Below are 22,923 nucleotides of genomic sequence, written 5' to 3' on the forward strand. Positions count from 1 at the left end.
TTTCATGTTTTCATCTATGATATTTCTAAATGAAATAAAGAAAACTTTTTTTGAATAGAATACCAAACGACCCCTAAAAGAACAATGAAATTTCTTACTGCGTGAAAATGATTTTATTGCAATGAACAAGAGCTACATGCTCTATGTCCTTCAATTATTAGAGTCATTACACCTCAGGATAACAGCAATAACAGAAAACTAAACATCTCAAAACTATTAACGCTTACACCATCAGTTCATCATCATGGATCAGTGCACCATTTGAACATTTCTGCTGTCTATTTATGAATAGAGAGCTTACGGCCTGATATGATTGTCCTAATGGATATAGTGAGGGAGACAACCAGGACAACAAATCCGAGTATAGTTGCACTACCTGTCCAAAGATCCTTGAAGTAAACAAGTCTCAGGGTTGCCACATGACGGTTCCAAAAGTTCTGATAGTGCTTATTAAGCTGTTGACAGACATTAACATAGCAGGATTTATCCTCCATAATATGCTCACAGAGGCTATTAATCAGCTTCGCCACAGCTTTGCTGCTGCCCAGCATGTTAATGATAACTTTGCTCTCAACCAAGAAATTCACATCTTCCACAGTGTCCACCAGTTCATCCATCAGCAGGAAGTAATTGCAGATATAAGCCTCGTTCGGGTAGAGGAACTGCTCCAAGGCCATGACGTTCCGCATAATGCATTCTGTCTCGTCCTTGACACAGAATTGCGTAAGCCTCAAGTATATATTTCTAAAGCATGCCAAGGTTAACTTATGATCATCATCTACTTTTATGAAAAAGCCTGCATATTGATCTTCTTCTTTTTTTTTGGCGAAGCAGCATGATCTTGTTTTTTTTTTTGGCGAAGCTGCATGATCTTCGTTATTAAGTGGCCTAAACTTCACCCCTGCTGCCCTCAGCTGTTTTACAACATATATATTTTTGATAGGGGTATTAGTACTCTTATCTAACTTATCTTTCCATTCCATTTTTCCTTCTGGTCCTTCTGGTTCTGGACACAAAAAATGTCTTACCAAATCAGTGAAATGTTTCGGTTTTACTCCTTGCTTGACAGATTTTCCCTTGCTGTAATCCTTAAAGAAGTCACAGGTAAGCATAAGAAAGGGATCATGATCTTGAACAGCCTCGGCTTTGTCTTTGTCAATGTCTATAGTACAGAAGCAAGGAAAGCAATGCTGGAAGCAAGGATCAGGATCTTGAACAGCCTCGGCTTTGTCATTGTCAATCTCTTTAGGATGGGCCTGTGCTTGGTTTTCTCCTAGTTTGGCAAGGCCATATAGCTCTTTAAGAAGAGAATAAGGAACCTGATTTTCAAACAGTATCAGGTCCTGCTCCACAGCTTTCCTCAGCCAAGGCGACCTTAAGATGTAATCTTTTTTCGGTTTTTCTGGTTCAGTGTTCATCAAAAAGAGCTCAATGATGAAGCAGGCATCAACTACAATTATGTCTACAAGGTCGATATTTTTGTCAAGCGACTCAAGCTCAATGGTCCCTGCATAACAACCAAGAATGCTATCTTTACGAGCCTCGATGTCTTCACGACCCTTGAAGAAAAGTTTTAGGTCACCCTTGGAACAACGTTCACAAAATTTCTCATAGTAGACTTTTTTACGTTCTTCCATGTCCTTGAGTTCTGGTTTGCCGTGGTGGAAAGGTCCTATTGAAAGTAGCTGAGGAGTGTATGCTGCTTCATTTACTTTGCGGAGTTTGCTGGGAACCCTGTAGATACACCACTTGTCAAGCTGCAGGCCTTCTTGTTCACTCTCACTTTTCTGATCCGCTGTCTGTGAATTCAGCTTTCGCCTGGTGTCAATGAAACTACAATCAGTACCAAAGGAAGTACAAAAATATTTAGCTGTAACAATGTTTTTGTTTAGTAGAACTGTAGAAGTAATTTCACAATTGCTGCTAAGTATGTTTCTAGCAGAGAATTCCCCTTTGTTTTGTACGTTCATCCATAATATTAGAGGGATCTAAAAGTTTTTTGGAAGAATGCTAGATATTTTCTCTTCTCGCCTTAAATGTACTCACATAATCAGAAACATTTCTTTTTTAGTTACCCTTTAAAGGTAATTTATGTAAAAATTCAACCAAATTAAATATAATTTAGTTATCTAATTGTTTTCAAATAAATAGACGGTAAATATTGTAACTGTTAACTAAATTATTTATTTATTTTATAATAGTTAAATGACTAAAAGGCTTTCGATTAAATTGTTTTTTTACAGAAAATATTTTTAATTAAAGGGTAATCTAATTTAACAGTATCAATATGAGATTACACTACGAAATAGGAGAAAGAAAAGAATCGGTAGAAAGGAGAAGGTGAGAGAGAGGGAATTAAGCAGAGATAAGAAATAAAGTGAGGAGAGAGAAATTAAAGTTTTTGGGCCGAGTAAATTTCTGTTACCAGGTGAGAGGAATGCGATTAATTATTTTTATATGAAATAAAGTAACATTTAAGTTTGACTATTGAAAGTGACTGCATTCAATGACTTAAAATTTGTGTTTAAACTTGTATATCTTTTCATGGCAAAAAAAAAACTTGTATATCTTTTATTGTGTCATGAATTCACTCCTTATACATAATTATTTATGATTTTAACATGTAAGTAGATGACATAATATGTGCATATGCTACTAACCATGCATTGAATAATTTTTATCAAACAATACATGCCTGGCAGTGGGAGACGTGGGAGGATGGGGGGGGTCCATCTTGTCAGTCATCGACTTCTTCATCGATCGTTTTTCTTTTTCTGGGCGTTGATCTTTTGTTTCTCTGTGTAAGTGCAATGCAACCCATACATCATGAGAAATAGCTTTCGATAAGTAACACAAAATTCAAATTAATGACCATCTCTAGCTAATTACAGCATTTGGTTTATAAAATGCATAATAAATCAGCATTGCCTGGAAACAAGCATATATTGATTAGTATTGTTCACTTGTAGCCTGCGCGCGCTATTCACAGAAAAAACAAATTTAGAATTGATCAGTGCGGTATTTGCTTTTTAATCGTACGTACAAAAGAAATTAACAATTTGAAATATATATAAATCAGCAATCAGAGATTCTTTTTTCAATAAAATAAAACTTTATTTCTTTAAAAGTCAACCACCATGTTGGTCTTGGCCAGATCTGGCCGCCTAAGCTTTTAATCCTAGCCCTTGATTTAAATTCAATGGTTAAAGATTGATACTATTACAATAAATACAATTATAACAAAGTGTGTCCTTTTGTTTCAAAAGTTATACTCAGTCTTGTTCTATGTTTGGTGATGTTAACAAGCAGCCCTACAAGATTGCAAATTTAGACAACAATTCAAAATAGAGACCTTCTACCCAACACTCAATGCACCACACATATATATATATATATATATATATATACACCCATAAATTTTCTCTGCAGGACGTCCATTCTTTAATTAAAGGACGGACACATGTGTTTTATTAATTTTTTTTCACCATTTGATCTTAAACTTGGTAGGATTTAATTATTTGGCAGGGGGTAGGTTTTGGGTCTCGACTTGGGTCCTGAATTTATATTTCAAGGATAGACAATCAAATATATGTTATCAATGATGTCAAACCATATTAATTAATATCAACCATGCATGAGTTCACATTGGAGGACCATGATGACCATATATCTATCTTCAAATTGGACAAGCCTAATTTAATTCCAAATTTTGTTTTGCATTTAACAGACAAGTTCATTGGATCGATCGAGGACCATCTATATGTATCTCCATCAACTGATTTGTCTCCATCAAACTTTTTTTTTTTTTCTCATTTCCTAATTTCAGGCCGAATTAAAAAAAGAAAGTACTTTTCTCACCCAAACAAAAGTACCTTCTTTTTTCGTTTTCATATAAATTTGAAAATAAAGAAAAGAAGGTGCAGATTACATCAAATAATTATTTCCGAACTCATTTCAAGGTAACAAAAACTGAAATACTAATTAGCAAGCAAGCAAAGACCAAACCTCTGTAAGGGATCGAAACAATGAACATATGGAGTAAAGTATAAAGAACCTGCTGAAGATTATCTCGCGGTTGAACTGTTGAGTCGACCACAGTTAATGGCGTGTGTGTGTAGGGCTTGTAGGCTGGAGCTCGACCTTTAATATATAGCTAGCTAGGCAATTGTTAGTAATGTATTAATATTGGATACATGCAGATAATTAATTAGTTAATTAAACAAAGACTTTAATTAATTATTGGCTTCCGTTAACGGTTCGAACCTAGCGCATGTGGGTTTTTTTGTAGTGGTTGACCAGATTCAATAGGGAAAGTTTAAGGTTAAATGAGAAGACTTCGTTTCGTTGACCATTTAAACTAATGCTAAGCCAAGACTTGGTGATGGTGGTAAGTGATTAAACTAACAATTAAGTGAATTTCTTGCATGTTTCATCATAAAAAGACAGACATCATTATACACTTACTCGTGTACGTACGTCATGCTTGAGAGAAAAAAAAGAGATCGATGCTCATGAATGCATGCTACGGATGTGTGTGAAAATAGAGAGACCTATATACATACACTCTCTGGCTACTATGTTAAAGATAATTAACAATAGCTTAATGCAAGTCAACTACTACTATTTCATTAAGATGAGAGTGGACATCGGATCTCGCATGTGCTCGAAAAGAATCCATTATATTATGTTTTCAAATATAAAATTGAGCAAATTAAATGTAGGTATCTCAGGTTTATACCATTTTTTACTTGAGTACCCCAATAAAAAAAAAAGTTGCATAGACATATCTCAACTACCATTTTTTAACACTTAGGTTATCTCGCGGTTGAACTGTTGAGTCGACTACAGTTAATGACGTGTGTGTAGGGCCTGTAGGCTGTAGCTCGACCTTTAATATATAGCTAGCTAGACAATTGTCAGTAATGTATTAATATTGGATACATGCAGATAATTAATTAGTTAATTAAACGAAGACTTTAATTAATTATTGGCTTCCGTTAACGGTTTGAACCTAGTGCATGTGGGTTTTTTTGTAGTGGTTGACCAGATTCAATAGGGATAGTTTAAGGTTAAACGAGAAGACTTGGTTCCGTTGACCATTTAAACTAATGTTAAGCCAAGACTTGATGATGGTGGTAACTGGTAAGTGATTAAACTAACAATTAAGTGAATTTCTTGCATGTTTCATCATAAAAAGGCAGACGTCATCATACACTTACTCGTGTACGTACGTCATGCTTGAGAAAAATAAGAGATCGATGCTCATGAATGCATGCTACGGATGTGTGTGAAAATAGAGAGAACTATATACATACACTCTCTGGCTACTATGTTAAAAATAATTAACAATAGCTTAATGCAAGTCTACTACTACTATTTCATTAAGATAAGAGTGGACATCGGATCTCGCATGTGCTCGAAAAGAATCCATTATATTATGTTTTCAAATATAAAACTGAGCAAATTAAATGTAAGTATCTCAGGTTTATACCATTTTTTACTTGAGTACCCCAATAAAAAAAAAGTTGCATAGACATATCTCAACTACCATTTTTTAACACTTAGGTTATCTCGCGGTTGAACTGTTGAGTCGACTACAGTTAATGGAGTGTGTGTAGGGCCTGTAGGCTATAGCTCGACCTTTAATATATAGCTAGCTAGGCAATTGTCAGTAATGTATTAATATTGGATACATGCAGATAATTAAATAGTTAATTAAACAAAGACTTTAATTAATTATTGGCTTCCGTTAACGGTTCAAACCTAGTGCATGTGGGTTTTTTTGTAGTGGTTGACCAGATTCAATAGGGATAGTTTAAGGTTAAACGAGAAGACTTGGTTCCGTTGACCATTTAAACTAATGTTAAGCCAAGACTTGGTGATGGTGGTAACTGGTAAGTGATTAAACTAACAATTAAGTGAATTTCTTGCATGGATCATCATAAAAAGGCAGACGTCATCAGACACTTACTCGTGTACGTACGTCATGCTTGAGAAAAATAAGAGATTGATGCTCATGAATGCATGCTACGGATGTGTGTGAAAATAGAGAGAACTATATACATACACTCTCTGGCTACTATGTTAAAAATAATTAACAATAGCTTAATGCAAGTCAACTACTACTATTTCATTAAGATGAGAGTGGACATCGGATTTAGCATGTGCTCCAAAAGAATCCATTATATTATGTTTTCAAATATAAAATTGAGCAAATTAAATGTAAGTATCTCAGGTTTATACCATTTTTTACTTGAGTACCCTAATAAAAAAAAAGTTGCATGGACATATCTCAACTACCATTTTTTAACACTTAGGTTATCTCGCGGTTGAACTGTTGAGTCGACTACATTTAATGGCATGTTTGTAGGGCCTGTAGGCTGTAGCTCGACCTTTAATATATAGCTAGCTAGGCAATTGTCAGTAATGTATTAATATTGGATACATGCAGATAATTAATTAGTTAATTAAACAAAGACTTTAATTAATTATTGGCTTCCGTTAACGGTTCAAACCTAGTGCATGTGGGTTTTTTTGTAGTGGTTGACCAGATTCAATAGGGATAGTTTAAGGTTAAACGAGAAGACTTGGTTCCGTTGACCATTTAAACTAATGTTAAGCCAAGACTTGGTGATGGTGGTAACTAGCTGGTAACAATTAAGTGAATTTCTTGCATGTTTCATCATAAAAAGGCAGACGTCATCAGACATTTACTCGTGTACGTACGTCATGCTTGAGAAAAATAAGAGATCGATGCTCATGAATGCATGCTACGGATGTGTGTGAAAATAGAGAGAACTATATACATACACTCTCTGGCTACTATGTTAAAAATAATTAACAATAGCTTAATGCAAGTCAACTACTACTATTTCATTAAGATGAGAGTGGACATCGGATCTCGCATGTGCTCCAAAAGAATCCATTATATTATGTTTTCAAATATAAAATTGAGCAAATTACATGTAGGTATCTCAGGTTTACATTATAGACATATCTTAACTACTATTTTTCAACACTTAGGTATCTCCGTCAATTTTTCCGTCCGAAAAGTCGTTAAATGTCGACGTGACACTCTGACATGGCTTTAAAAAAATGCCATGTGGATAAAAAAATATAATAAACTTTAAAAATTGAAATATTTATTAATAAAACTTAAAAACCTAAATAATTAACTTAAAAAACAAAACAAAAAAAACCCAACCACCCTTCCTCTCCGAGACCCACCCCTCCTTCCCAACCACCCACCCACCCCGCCGCCGACCCACCAGGCCACCCACCCCTCTCTCAACGTCCCTCTTCCCTCTCTCTCTCTCTCTCCCCGAAACCCCAACCCAACCCAGCCCCAAGCCCTCCTCCCTCCACTTCCCCTGCATCGGCCACCCAACCCACCCACTTCCCTCCCCCCCTCTCCGGCCACCAGCTTCATCTCTCTCTCTCTCTCTCTCTCTCTCTCTCTCTCTCTCTCTCTCTCTCTTTCTCTCTCTCTCACTCAAATCCGAACACATAGCACAGTTTTCTTTGATGCATTATTGTCCCCCATTGCTTGTATCGGGAATAAGAAGCTTTCATTTGCTATTTTAATATTTTGATTTGTTCCCCTTTACTGACCATATAAACGCTGATTTCAGGTCAAGGAAAACTCAGCTTGCATATACTCTCTGTGTTTCTACACAGGTCAATTCCTAATCTCTCTCTCTGTTTCTCTCTCTTAGATCTGAATGAGGAGGGTGGAGCTGGTGGCCAGAGAGGGGGGGAGGGAGGTGGGTGGGTTGGGTGGCCGACACGGGGGAGGCGGAGGGAGGAGGGCTCAGGGGTGGCCGGGTGGGTCGGCGGCGGGGTGGCTGGCTGGATTGGGGTGGGTCTCGGAGGGAGGGGTGGCTGGTTTTTTTTGTTTTTTTTCTTTGTTTTTTTGTTTTGTTTTTTAATTTAATTATTTAGGTTTTTAATTTTTTTAATAATTATTTTAATTTTTAATGTTTATTTCATTTTTTTGTCTTACCTAACATTTTTTAAAGCCATGTCAGAGTGCCACGTCAACACTTAACGGCTTCCCGGAAGGAAAAGTTGACGGAGGTACCTAAGTATCAAAAAATGGTTATTGAGATACGTCTATGTAACCCTTTTTTATTAGGATACCCTAGTGAAAAATGATGTAAACTTGAGGTACCTACGTATAATTTGTTCTATAAAATTATACTAGTTCGTACACTTAACAAACACTATACAATAGAATGGTATAGGGTGTGTTCCCACAAAATTAAATGACAGTTTTGCATGCATTATTCCAAAAGAGGAGGTGACTTTCCCATTCCCATGCATATCCTAATTTTAACTTTAAAAAATGATAACGAGAATTATACCTTAGAGAGAGAGAGAGAGAGAGAGAGAGAGAGAGAGAGAGAGAGAGCACGATGGCGATGAGGTGGCCGGTCGGGAAGGGGAGGGGTGGCCGGTTCCTGACTCCCTTTATATTTCTTCATTTTGAAAATATTTTGTTGTTTAAAGATTTTATATTTTAGTCTTCTTGCCGAGAGGCATAAATATATATAATCATCATTAATAAAAATTAAAAAACAAAACCATAGATGTCTAGAGCTAATTTTATGAGGTGCGTAGCTCAGAGCGGTTGACTTATTGGCTTACTCTCAGAGATGGAGCTACATATGGGCTTGAGGTGTTCGAACCCCAACCCAAATGTAGCACTATTCATTTTCCAGAAACATTTGAAAAATATTATAGTATTTAAAACATTTTGGAAAGAATTTGTATAATATATGTCTCCTAATTAAGACATTTGGATTTTTGGCCTCTCAAAAAACCTTTTGGGCTCTCCCCGGTCACTCTCAAGCGGATCAACCATGCATAATTAGTGAATGAGTTTTTTTATATTTAGAGTTAAAAAATCTCCAGACTCTTCTGGCCAATGGATCCCCTCAAGTCTTGGTTAAAATTTTTCTTTTCTAGTCAACGAAATGAACCAAGTCTTTGTTTAATATTTCAGTATCCAATGATGAATGACTAATACAATGGCAATTAGCCTCCTCATCCCTACACCGCTGTGGTGGACTCAACTCTCAAGAGCGAGCAGAGAGCCGCGAAACATAAATTAACCCGCAGGCAGGTTCTGTACTTTATACATAATGTACAGCTTTGGTACAGTGCCGATCTCTGTTTCAGTGAAGCTTGCTTGCTAATTATTTGCTCATCAAAAGTATTTTATTTTTTGTTATGAAGTCAGTCCGGGCTAGATGCATGCAAAAGGGTAATATGGACTGGAAAACGGGAAAGGAACAAAAATGACTGACGTGGGGTGTATTAAATGTTTCAATACATGTATACATGCAGTTAAAAGGACACAAATTATAATAAAAATTGTCATCAGGTTTACAACTTTATATGCACAAGTAATCTTATTAAAAGATCCTAATATCTAAAAATCTCATTTATCAATAAATCCATTAATTTGAACACAAGAGTATTAGCTTGATATACATTGTTTGCCGGTTAATTTCTTAACAGCAGCACTCTTAATCCACGTACGTCTCTCAATTCTGTATGTTTATGTCAACTCTCCACGTGCTTATGTCTCTTCTATCGATTGAGGTTGACTCTGCTTATTAATTGCTCCAATTGAGCTCTCTTCAGCTAATACTAGCACATGCAATTCTTCCATGGACAAGGATTGAGACCTGGTTCTAATTGATGTTCAAAATGCGTGAATGTACTCGGAAGGAAGTCCATTAAGAGCATACAATAGCAAATCTTCATAATCAATTGTAACCGAAACTGCAGAAGTCTGCAAGTGCCTCTTTGATCCTTTGGACATTTGTATTATTGCTACCATATATATATATATTTTAGTTCCGGTTTGGAAAAAAGAAAAACAAAATTTGATTTCAATTGCATGATGTTTGATCTTGTCAATGAAGAGAATTAATGTTCAAGTGTAATCCGTACCTCTCTGTTGGTGAAACAGTCAACAACAAGACAGTTGGGGATGTATGAAAGTATAGCATTGATCAAGGTCATCAGGGCTTGATCTTGTGTACACCAAGGTTCATAACTTGGATAGATCTCTTGAGTCAATTCACCTTTGTAACTTGTAAGAAAAGTGAATTACTTAGAACAAGACATGATTCATTAAAATTACAGAGTAAATTGCGAGCCTTAAGAATGAAAGTGATATGAAACTTCTATGGAATGAATTTTGTAGAATCCAAATTATCCAATGAGATTGCAAATGTTGGAGAGAAGATAAGTTTGTGTTTGAGAGGCTGTAGGAGAGGGAGCCATGGAGATGAGTTCTAGAACTACAGAAAAAAAAAAAAAAATGCAACAAAAAGCAAGAAAATGCCAGGAATTCTCAGAGATGTCAGTGAGGCTTTAGTCTCTGATACCATAAAGAAAATAAAAGAACAATGAAATTTCTTAGTAAACGAAAATGAGTTTATTGCAGTGATGAAGAGTTCATGCTCTACAGCCTTCAATTATTAGAGTCATTACACAGCTGACATCCACCTCTGCTTAACAACAATAAGAGAAAAACTAACAACTCAAACTATTAAAGATTACACTAATAACTGATTCTCAAACTTGATGAGCTATGATATATGTGGTACTGCTTCAATGCACCATTTGAACATTTATGCTGTCTATCAAGAACTAGAAAGAGCTTAAATCTTACTCTTTTAATTTCTTACAAGGATTCACTGAATGTGAAAAACAGGACACAAATTCCCACTATGGTTGCACTACCTGTCCAAAGATCCTTGAAGTAAACGTGTCTCAGGGTTGCCACATGACGGTTCCATGAGTTCTCATAGTGCTTATTAAGCTTTTGACAGACATTAGCATAGCAGAATTTATCCTGCATAATCTGCTCACAGAGAGCCTATTAAGCAGCGTGGCGACTGCTTTGTTGCTGCCCAGCATGTTAACGATGACTTTGTTCTCAACCAGAAAATCCACATCTTCCACATTGTCCACAAGTTTATCCATCACCATGAAGTAATTGCAGATATAACGCTGGTCTGCATATAGAAACAGCTCCAAGGCCATCGCATTTCGAATAACGCATTCTGTCTCATCCTTGATACAAATTTGTGCAAGCTTCAAGTCCATGTTCCTGAAATATGGAAAATTTAGATTACATTTATGGGATTCATCATCTCCTTTTATGACAAAGCGGGAAAGGCCTTCAATTGGCTGGAACTTCACCCCTGCTGCCCTCAGCTTTTTGGCATGATATATATTTTTGGTAGGGGTGCTAATACTGTTATCTACCCAGGTCATTTCTTGGGCTGGACACAGAAAATGTCTTACCAAATCAGTGAAATGTTTCAGCTTTACTCTGCTCTTGACGGATTTTTTCTTGCTGTAATCTTTAAAGAAGTCACAGGTAAGCTTAAGAAAGGGATCAGTGCACCATTGAACAGCCTCGGCTTTGACGTTGTCAATCTCTATAGAATGATGATGGAGATGGGCCTGACGACAGGAGCAAGGAAAGCAATGCTGGAAGCAAGGCAAGCAGCAACACTGCTGCTCATGATTGGTATTGCTCTCTCTATGGACCTGTCCATGTGCTTGTTTTTCTCTTGGTTTGGCAAAGTAATATAGGTCTTGAAGAAGAAAATAAGGAACCTGATTTTCAATCAGTATCAGGTCCTGCTCCACAGCTTTCCTCAGCCACGGCGACCTTAAGATGTAATCTTTTTCATGGTTTTCGGTTTCAGAGTTCATCAAAAAGAGCTCAATGACGAAGCAGGCATCAACTACAATTATGTCTATGGGTTCGATATTGTAAGGCTCACTGGTCCCTGCATAACAACCAAGAATGTTGTCTTCACGAAGCTTGATGAAGAGTAGTAGTTCATCCGTGCTCTTAGGACAACGCTCACAAAACTTCTCATAGAAGATTTTCTTATGTCTTTCTATGCGCTTTAGTTCTGGTTTGCCTTGGTGTAGAGGTCCTATTGAAAGTAGATGAGGAGTGTATGCTGCTTCATTTACTTTGCGGAGATTGCTGGGAACCCTGAAATCTTAATAGATGGGCCAGTGCGAGTACGAAACACGAATGGATCATATATAGAGACATTCTACCATATATATGTAGAAGGATTCATGACAATATATTTTTGACATAAATTTTGACACAAATTTTGAATGCGATATATTTCATATAAGATTTCAACGATCCAAACCGTCTATTTTTAGGTTTTTATTAAAAGATCATTCTTGTATTTACTTATAAAGATTAAATAATCAACATTTCAAATGTTTATTTTGTTAACCTATATAAACACACTATCTAAGAATGAGAAACTACACCCGACTATATCCAGATAAGCCCTTAGAAGGATCTAATGGTCATAACACTGTCTGCATTCGGTGCAGTATTTGCATCTTAAACAAATCCTTCAAAATAACACAGGCTAACTAACCCTTGATAAGAAATGGTTTTCTTACTTGAGTTGCCTTAAAATTGGCTAATTTAGGGATAAACAATTCTAGGGGTAAGGGAAGAAAATTGAGTACATTTAAAAGGCCCTTATCGGATGTAAGCCCATTACCATTGAAGTCCCAAAATGAAGAAAAGCCCATACCGGAGCTTTAACCAGGGTAGTGCCGTACCGGAAAGGCTGAGCCCAGTCCACTCTGGTGCCTCTCAAGGCCTTCGCTGTTGCCTCACTCTGCGTCGGCGCCACCGCCTCCGCTGCCGTCGCTGCCTTCCAAGCCTCTGGTTTTTACAAGGTTAGCTCACATCTCTCTCTCTCTGCTTCTTAGGGGTATATTAGTCTTTTTTTGGGAAATGCATCCATTGAAAGCATTGCAATTTGCTTCAAGTTGTGTCAAGTTGGTATGGATGTACATTTGGAAGTCATAGTGTGTGACAAAGCAGCTGGTTGCAAATTTTGAATACATTTCTTTCTGGTATGTAACGTATGTTAGACTTAGGCATAGTGTAAGTGTAACAGAGTCGCTCATAATATAGCATCTTTCTAGAAACTGTTTCATGTTTTCATCTATGATATTTCTAGATGAAATAAAGAAAACTTTTTTGGAATAGAATACCAAACGACCCCTAAAAGAACAATGAAATTTCCTACTGCGTGAAAACGATTTTATTGCAATGAACAAGAGCTACATGCTCTATGTCCTTCAATTATTAACAACAATAACAACAATAACAGAAAACTAACATCTCAAAACTAATAAAGCTTACACCATCAGTTCATCATCATGGATCAGTGCACCATTTGAACATTTCTGCTGTCTATTTTTGAATACAGAGCTTACGGCCTGATATGATTGTCCTAATGGATACAGTGAGGGAGACAACCAGGACAACAAATCCGAGTATAGTTGCACTACCTGTCCAAAGATCCTTGAAGTAAACTTGTCTCAGGGTTGCCACATGACGGTTCCAAAAGTTCTCATAGTGCTCATTAAGCTGTTTGCAGACATGACCATAGCAGGATTGATCCTCCATAATATTCTCACAGAGGCTATTAATCAGCTTCGCCACAGCTTTGTTGCTGCCCAGCATGTTAATGATAACTTTGCTCTCAACCAAGAAACTCACATCTTCCACATTGTCCACCAGTTCATCCAGCAGCAGAAAGTAATTGCAAATGTAAGCCTCGTTCGGGTAGAGAAACTGCTCCAAGGCTATGACGTTCCGCATAATGCATTCTGTCTCGTCCTTGACACAGAATTGCGTAAGCTTCAAGTACATGTTTCTAAAACATGCCAAGGTTAACTTATGAGCATCATCTACTTTTATGAAAAAGCGTGCATATAGATCTTCTTCTTTTTTTTTGGCGAAGCTGCATGATCTTGTTTTTTTTTTTGGCGAAGCTGCAAGATCTTCGTTATTAAGTGGCCTAAACTTCACCCCTGCTGCCCTCAGCTGTTTTACAACATATATATTTTTGATAGGGGTATTACTCGTATCTTTGCACATAGCTGTTTTACAACATATATCTAACTTAACTTTGCATTTCATTTTTCCTTCTGGTCCTTCTGGTTCATCACTCGTATCTTTTTTATCTGGACACAAAAAATATCTTACCAAATCAGTGAAATGTATCGGTCCATTCTTGACAGATTTTCCCTTGCTGTAATCCTTAAAGAAGTCACAGGTAAGCTTAAGAAAGGGATCATGATCTTGAACAGCCTCGGTTTTGTCTTTGAAAATGTGTATAGAATGATCTTGCGAACGCTCACGATCGGTACTGCTGTGTCTACCGGCCTGACAACGGGAGCAAGGAAAGCAATGCTGGAAGGAAGGCAAGCAGCAGGACTGCTGCTCATCATGATTGGTACTCCTCTGTCTATGGACCTGTCCTTGTACTTGTTTTTTGCTTGGTTTGGCAAAGTCGTATAGCCCTTGAAGAAGAGAATAAGGAAGCTGATTTTCAAACAGCATCAGATCCTGCTCTATAGCTTTCCTCAGCCATGGCCTTCTTAATATGTAATCATTCTCATCATTCTCTGTTTCTGAGTTCACCAAAAAGAGCTCAATGATGAAGCATGCATCAACTAGGATTACCTCCACAAAAACGTCGATGGGGTCGATTTTGTTGGCAAGCTCAATGTAGGGGTCGATTTTGTTGGCAAGCTCAATGGTCTCTGCATAACAACCAAGAATGCTATCTTTAAGAGGCTTGATGAAGTTCTTTAGGTCATCCTCGCTCTTGGAACAACGCTTACAAAAATTCAGACAGTAGACTTTTTTGCGTTCTTCCATGTTCTTGAGTTCTGGTTTGCCGTGGTGGAAAGGTCCTATTGAAAGTAGCTGAGGAGTGTATGCTGCTTCATTTACTTTGCGGAGTTTGCTGGGAACCCTGTAGATACACCACTTGTCAAGCTGCAGGGCGTCATGTACGCTCGGGGTATGGCCTTCTTGTTCACTCTCACTTTTCTGATCCGCTGTCTGTGAATTCAGCTTTGGCCTGGTGTCAATGAAACTACAATCAGTACCAAAGGAAGTACAAAAATATTTAGCTGTAACAATGTTTTTGTTTAGTAGAACTGTAGAAGTAATTTCACAATTGCTGCTAAGTATGTTTCTAGCAGAGAATTCACCTTTGTTTTGTTCATCCATAATATTAGAGGGATCTCAAAGTTTTTTGGAAGAATGCTAGATATTTTCTCTTCTCCTGCCTCAAATGTACTCGGAAACATTTCTTTTCAAGATTACCTTTAAATGTAATTTATGTAAAAAATCAACCACATTAAATATCATAAGTCTAGTTATTTAATTATTATTAAATATATAAACAGTGAATATTGTAACTATTACCTAAATTATTTATTTATTTGATAACAGTTAAAAAGACTAAAAGAATTTTGATTAAATTGATTTTTTACATAAAATATTTTTAAAGAGTAATCTAATTTAACAGTATCAATATGAGATTAGATTTTTTTTTTTTGGTCGAAAGGATGAGCCATGCATTAAAAGAGCCCAGTGGGCACAAGAAATACAAAGCAAGGGCCAAGAGGCCCAAAGCAAAATAAACAAAGTAAAGAAAATTCAAAACCAGCCCAATTAAACATAAAAATAAACCCTAGGCTATAGAGGCGGTTCAGGAGAACCACGTCGCTACCAAGGATCGGTCCGCCGTGAGACCCACAAAACTCCCCAGATCTCATCCCCACGACATTGAGAAAACGCCACAGCCACCGCAATAGCCAGAGAACCACCAAGAGGGAGGAAGATGGAGGTGCGAACACCCATGCCAAAGCGCTCATCTTCCAAAGGTTTAGCTAGCGCTCTTCCGTGCAAACACGCACAGACTCGCTTACACTCACCGACAGCCACGATCCAAATCTGATGAAGGTGACGAGCCGGGAGTTGGGAACTAGTGGAAGTAGCGACGAAAAGATGAGGACGAGAACATAGGGAGGATAGATCTCCATATCTGAGCATATAGCTCAAGCAAAAGTGCAAAACCCACAAGGGGGTGAAATCACCACAATAGGGTGAAGCAAAATGGTCACCACAAAAGGGTGAAACAGTCACCACAAGGGGGTGAAACAGATCTCAAAAGATAAGAGTTGGGAACTTGGAAAATGGGGCCGAGTAAATAAAAAAGGGGGGGTAGGAAAGAGGCCGAGCAGGGGGGAGAGGCAGATCAGGGGGGGAAAGGTAAAAACAAACACCACAGAGGGTGGAGCAGATCTAAGAAACAAAGGAGATCTGAAAACAGATCTCAAAAACAAAATAGATCTGAAAGTAGATCTCAAAAAACAAAAGAGAAGAAATAAATCTGAGAGGGGGAGGGAGAGGGAGAAGGAGAGGCAGGAGGGAGAGAAGAAGGATAGAGAGAGGCAGGAGGGAGAGGAGCGGCCAGGCAGAATCACCAGGGGCAGCGCCCCCTCCCCCCTGGAACAAAGGTTTGAGTTGTGTTTTCAGGAGAGAGAAGAGAGAAAAGTCATTACGACATAGGAGAAAGAAGAGAAACAGTAGAAAGGGGAAGGTGAGAGTGAGGGAATTAAGCAGAGATAAAAAATAAAGTGAGGATAGAGAAATTAAAGTTTTTGGGCCGAGTAAACATCTGTTACCAAGGTGAGACCGTGAGAGGAATGCAATCAATTATTTTTATATGAGATTAAAGTAATATTTAAGTTTGACTATTGAAAGTGACTGCATTTAATGACTTATAATTTGTGTTTAAACTTTTATAGTGTTATGAATTCACTCCTTATACATAATTCTTTATTATTTTAACACGTAAGTAGATGACATAATATGTGTATATGCTACTAACCATGCATTGAATAATTTTTATCAAACAATACATGCCTGGCAGTGGGAGACGTGGGAGGATGGGGGGGGTCCATCTTGTCAGTCATCGACTTCTTCATCGATCGTTTTTCTTTTTCTGGGTGTTGATCTTTTGTTTCTCTGAGTAAGTGCAATGCAACCCATACATCATGAGAAATAGCTTTCGATATGTAACACAAAATTCAAAGTAATGACCATCTCTAGGCTCTAGCTAATTACAGCATTTGGTTTATAAAATGCAAAATAAATCAGAATTGCCTGGTAACAAGCATATATTGATCAGTGTTGTTCACTCGTAGCCTGCGCGCTATTCACCAAAAAAATAAATTTAGAATTAATCAGTGCGATATTTGATTTTTAACCGTACGATACAAAAAAAATTAACAATCTGAAATATGTATAAATCATTAAATCAGCATTGAGAGCTTCTTTTTTCAATAAAATAAAACTTTATTTCTTTAAAAGTCAACCACTATGTTGGTCTTGACCAGATCTGGCCGCCTAAGCTTTTAATCCTAGCCCTTGATATAAATTCAATGGTTAGAGATTGATACTATTACAATAAATATAATTATAACAAACTGTGTCCTTTTGTTTCAAAAGTTATACTCAGAGTTGACTCACATCATTGTACAGTTGACTCACGCTGGAGAACCATATATCTATCTTCAAAGTCACTCTGCAGTTAGCTAGCTTCATCAGATATTATTCGTTTTTCTCATTTTCTATATATTTTCAGGCCGAATAAAAGTACCTCTTGATTTGTTTTCAGATTTAAAGAAAAGAAAAAAGGGAAGAGAGAAGAAGAGACAGCAAATTAGAAAAATAGATAAATCACTTGGGACTGACTTAATTCATAACCAAAAATGAAACACATATTTCGAACTCATTGAGCAAAATGAGTAGAGAAAAAGAACCTGCAAGTGTATCTGGCGGTTGTCTGAGTTTCTAGAGTCGAGTCGAGTCGATTAGGGTGACTCGGGTTGGATGACCACGGTCCAAACTCTGGTAGGCTTGTCTTCCTTATTATTATTAAAATGAATACAGAGTAACAGAGAAGTAAAGTTTGTTCGGAATTCAGATAACGAGTTCAAGGGGGATGAAGGTTTTATAGTATTAACGTACTTAATGCTTTGGGCCCCTAACTCACCAAACCAACATAGTATGTTACACGTTGTTTGTTTTTTGATAATCGCAACAACTTGACTTGCATAATTAATTAGTAGATGGGCAGTGCGAGTACAACATGAAACACGAAATGAGTCCAATTTGAATGACTGGTCCGAATGCTCTAATTAATATTTTACATGAAAGCTTGAGCTTTCTATCCTCTTACAATAACGATAGTTATCCACCCAAAGGATTTAAGGGTGTGTGAAACTAAAGAGTAATATGTAATCTCTCCTTATGTTCAAGGAAATAGTAGTTTAATGGGCCAACTTCTATTAATTTCAATTGGGTGAGAGTATGAATTCATATGTACGTGCTCAAAATAAATGCAGTTCATTATGGTTGCAACTATAAAATGCATTAGTTCACACTTGACTAAAAACACTATATATTAGATTAGAAATAAGATAACTAGCTTATTAACTAAAGCCTCGTTTTGAAAGACTAGATTAGGCAAAACTGTCTCAATTAAAACGGATAATAGTCTTGTTCTATGTTCGGTGATGTTAACAAACAACCCTTAGATTGCAAATTTAGACAACAATTCAAAATAGAGACCTTCTACCAAACACTCAATACACCACATATATATATATATACACCCAGAAATTCTCTCTGCAGGACGTCCGTTCTTTAATTTAAGAATGGACACATGTGTTTTATGGATTTTTTTCACCATTTGATCTTAAACTTGGCATGTTTTATTATTTAGGATATAAATCATCAATAGAGAACTATTTTTTGGTTTTAACTCTCATGGTATTAAGTTCCCGTTCTTCAGTTTGAATTTAGATTTTAACTCTCAAGTTTTGAGCGGTAAAAGCCTAAAATAAAACCCCGAACAATAATTCTATATCCTAAAAGATAGAAGGCTATACCCTCACATATTTTACCATGTAAAAAACAGCCTAAAAATGACAAAATGTCATAACATGTCTGTTCTTAATTGATACAGAATGAAAGTATGTGTCCTTCATTAACACAAAGCAAAATTAATGTCTTGAAATGAATCAACCATAAAAGTATGTGTCATATTTGTAAACTTTTCCCATAAGATAACTAGCTTATTAACTAAGGCCTCGTTTGGAAGACTAGATTAGGCAAAACTGTCTCAATTAAAACGGATAACAGTCTTGTTCTATGTTTGGTGATGTTAACAAGCAACCCTACAAGATTGCAAATTTAGACAACAATTCAAAATAGAGACCTTCTACCAAACACTTAATGCACCACATATATAAATATATATATACACCCATAAATTCTCTCTACATGACATCCGTTCTTTAATTAAAGGACGGACACATGTGTTTTATGAATTTTTTTTCACTAGCTATTTGATCTTAAAATTGGCAGGATTTAATTATTTAGGTTATAAATCATCAATAGAGACCTATTCCTTGGTTTTAACTCTCATGGTTTTGAGTTCCCGTTCGGTTAGAATTTATGTTTTAACTCCCAAATTTTGGGCGGTAAAAACCTAAAATAAAATCTCAAACAATAATTCTATACCTTAAAAAATAAAATCCTATACCCTGTAAAAAATTCCTAAAAATGATAAAATGTCATAGAAATACCCATGTTCGTTATTTAGTTAAAGAATAAACGTCCTGCAGATTAAATTTGTGTATATACACCCACTATCTAAGTGTGAAAAACTATATCCTACTACAAAAAAAAAAAAAAAAGCCCTTAGAAGACATGGGTGCAGTGTCTGCACCATAGACAAATCCTTCAAAATAACACAGGCTAACTAACTCTTGATAAGACATGAGTTTCTTACTTGAGTTTGCCTTAAAATAGGAAGATTTAGGGGAAAAAAAAAACATTCAAGCGGTAGGGGAAAAAAACTGAGTACATTTAAAAGGCCCCTATCGAATGTAAGCCCATTACCGTTGAAGTCCCAAAATGAAGAAAAGCCCATACAAGAGAAAAGCCCACTCAAACGGTTTCAACCCATTAGTCCATGACACACTTCATACTTACCCAACACCATCCGAACAACACAAAAATGAGATGCTTTATAATCAGTCAGATGCAGGAAGAGAATGGAGCAAGTGGCGGTAACGGTGGGACCGAGACCCACTTGTGGTGGGACTGTTGGGTTGGGCGGTAGTGTCGTACCGAAGAAGCTGCGCCCAGCCTACTCTGGTGCCTCTCAAGGCCTTCGCTGTTGCCTCACTCTACCTTAGGGCTCACCAAATAGCCCAAGGCCCGAAGCCCACCCGAAGCCCGCCCGGCCCATTGGGCCCGAAGCCCGATTTGGCCCGACATTTGGGCCGGCCCGGCCTGGCCCGAAAATTTATTGGGTTGGGCTTGGGCCATCCCCTTGAAGCCCACGGCCCGCCCAAAGCCCGGCCCGCTTAGGCCCGCCCAAAGCCCGGCCCGAAGCCCAAAGCTCAAAGCCCGTTAAATATCTTCAATAAAAAAAAATATAGGATTTTGGCTATGTTATGAATTGAACTTGAGACCTCATAGAACAAATTTCAACTCTCAACCAACTAAGCTGACTAGTTTATTTATCTAATTTGTGAATCATAACATATTTAATAGGTTTTTCGTTTGTTTACTCAAATAAATTATTAATATGCTTATTAAGTTATTATATAATTTTATAATATTAGTAAATAGTAATAGTGTAAAGTGTAAACTATACTATGTAATACCATAAATAATAAACTTTGAAAATTATATACAACATTACAAATTTACAACTATAATAAAACATAAATGTATATGTATATATACAACTTTTATAATACAACTATAATTAAAGTTATTAAAGCATGATTGTTCATTAATTTAATAATTTGAACCGTTCATTTTATATGTTGATAGTCAAAGATTATCCTTACAAAAAATCGGCCAAATCGGAATTCATTTACCCATTCGATTATCATTAAAAAAACCATGATCATTCATTAATTCGACCATCGTTACGTCACTTTTACATATAAATACACTTGAAGAGTTGAAGAGTATAATTCTAATAACTTTCTCGTTGAAACCTTATTGTTTTCATAATTGTGAAGACCACAACGTGATTTCAACAATCTGAGCCGTTCATTTTCTATATTCATAATCAAAGATCATCCTTACAAAAAATCAGCAAAATCAGAACTCATCTACCCATTCGATTATCATTAGAAAAATCACGATCGTTCATAAGTTGGACCACCATTATCTAATTTCTACATTTCCAATTGAACTAATTTTTTGCAGGGATGATCTTTGAGTGAAAAACTAAAAAATGAACGGTTCGGATCATTGAAAACTTGGAAACACGATCGAGATGTGAGCTTCTACATATAAATACACTTGAAGAGTTTAAGAATATAATTCTAATAACTTTCCGGTTGAAACATTGTCGTTTCCATAATTGTGAAGACCACAACGTGATTTTAACAATCTTAGCCGTTCATTTTTTATGTTAATAGTCAAAGATCATCCTTACAAAAAATTGGCTATATCGGAATTCATCTACCCATTCGATTATCATTAGAAAAACCACAATCGTTCATTAATTCGACCACCGTTATGTCACTTTTACATCTCCGATTAAGCTAATTTTTTGCAAAAATTCTCTTTGAGTGGGGAACTAAAACTTGAACGATTCGGATCGTTGAAAACACCATCGATATGTGAACTTCTACATATAAATACACTTGAAGAGTATAATTCTAATAACTTTCCCGTTGAAACCTTGTTGTTTCCATAATTATGAAGACCACAACGTGATTTCAACAATTTGACCCGTTCATTTTCTATGTTCATAGTCAAAGATCATTCGTACAAAAAATCGGCTAAATCGATATTCATCTACCCATTCGATCATCATTAGAAAAACCACGATCGTTCATTAATTCGACCACCATTATGTCACTTTTACATCTCCGATTAAGCTAATTTTTTGCACGAATTATCTTTGAGTGAGGAACTAAAATTTGAACGGTTCGGATCGTTGACAACACAATTGCATCGTTTGTTTATAAAAATATGTAATAAAATTTATAATAAAACATATGTACATTTATGTTTTATTATAGTTGTAATGTTGTATATAATTTTAAAAGTTTATTATTTATGGTATTACACTATTACTAACATAATAGTATTATAGAATAACTTAATAAGCATATTAATAATTTATTGAAGTAAACAAACGAAAAAGCTATTAAATATGTTATGATTCACAAACTTAACAAATAAACTGGTCAGCTCAGTTGGTTGAGAGTTGAAGTTTGTTATGTGAGGTCTCATGTTCAAATCACAACATAGCCAAAATCATATATTTTTTTTTAACATATATATGTGTCTAAACAGGCTTTGGGCTTATTTGGGCCGCCCGTTTGGGCCTAGCCCGGCCCGGCCCTCCAAGCCCGCAAGCCAAAGGCCGATGGGCGGGCCTTGGGCTTGTGTATTAAAGCCCAAGCCCGGCCCGGCCCGGCCCGAAAGCCCTATTGGGCTTCTATCATTCAAGCCCGAGCCCGGCCCGAACCCGAAAAATTTGGGCCGGGCTAGCCCGGCCCGGCCCATTGCCGACCCCTACTCTACCTCGGCGGCGCTGCCGCTTCCGCTGCCGTCGCTGCCCTCCAAGCCTCGGGTATCCACAAGGTTAGTTCACATCTCTCTTTGCTTCTTAGGGGTATATTAGTCTTTTTGGGAAATGCATCCATTGAAAGCTAGCATTGCTATTTGCTTCATGTTGTATCAAGTTGTGTCAAGTTGTGTCAAGTTGGTATGGATGTCCATTTGGAAGTCATAGTGTGTGACAAAGCAGCTGCTTCCAAATTTTAAATACATTTCTTTCTGGTATGTTAGACAGTAGACTTAGGCATAGGAAGTGTAACAGAGTCACTCATAATATTGCATCTTTTGCTAGGAGCAATCTTTTAAGATCCTGTTGGGTTGTAAACCTTCATTTCTGGAAACTGTTTCATGTTTTCATCTATGATATT

At 36.8% G+C, this 22,923-nt stretch overlaps 2 protein-coding genes and 1 pseudogene across 7 annotated transcripts; all 3 read right to left on the bottom strand.

Annotated features, from left to right (window-relative positions):
• Positions 1-80: 80 nt before the first annotated feature.
• Positions 81-17,844, bottom strand: LOC147290967 (UPF0481 protein At3g47200-like). Its single transcript, XM_086236843.1, has 3 exons — positions 17,713-17,844; positions 2,696-2,797; positions 81-1,818 (listed from the first exon to the last, which is right to left on the bottom strand). Exons 2-3 carry the CDS (start codon positions 2,755-2,757, stop codon positions 279-281), a joined length of 1,602 nt encoding a protein of 533 aa, XP_086092969.1. The 5' UTR covers positions 2,758-2,797; positions 17,713-17,844; the 3' UTR covers positions 81-278.
• LOC147290968 (UPF0481 protein At3g47200-like) lies at positions 10,700-12,603 on the bottom strand (annotated as a pseudogene).
• Positions 13,091-17,846, bottom strand: LOC147290969 (UPF0481 protein At3g47200-like). 6 transcript variants are annotated; one of them, XM_086236837.1, is made up of 4 exons: positions 17,713-17,778; positions 17,054-17,102; positions 16,814-16,915; positions 13,091-14,957 (listed from the first exon to the last, which is right to left on the bottom strand). In XM_086236837.1, exons 2-4 carry the CDS (start codon positions 17,065-17,067, stop codon positions 13,277-13,279), a joined length of 1,797 nt encoding a protein of 598 aa, XP_086092963.1. In that variant the 5' UTR covers positions 17,068-17,102; positions 17,713-17,778; the 3' UTR covers positions 13,091-13,276. The 6 variants fall into 6 exon arrangements, with proteins under 6 accessions (XP_086092963.1, XP_086092966.1, XP_086092965.1 ...); XM_086236840.1 differs by lacking the exon at positions 17,054-17,102 and having other exon boundaries at positions 17,713-17,846; XM_086236839.1 differs by lacking the exons at positions 17,054-17,102; positions 17,713-17,778 and adding an exon at positions 17,420-17,678.
• Between the last annotated feature and the right edge of the window lie 5,077 nt (positions 17,847-22,923).

This window comes from Dryas octopetala, chromosome 3, assembly GCF_963921425.1.
Source record: "Dryas octopetala chromosome 3, drDryOcto1.1, whole genome shotgun sequence".
NCBI classification, from domain to species: domain Eukaryota; kingdom Viridiplantae; phylum Streptophyta; class Magnoliopsida; order Rosales; family Rosaceae; genus Dryas; species Dryas octopetala.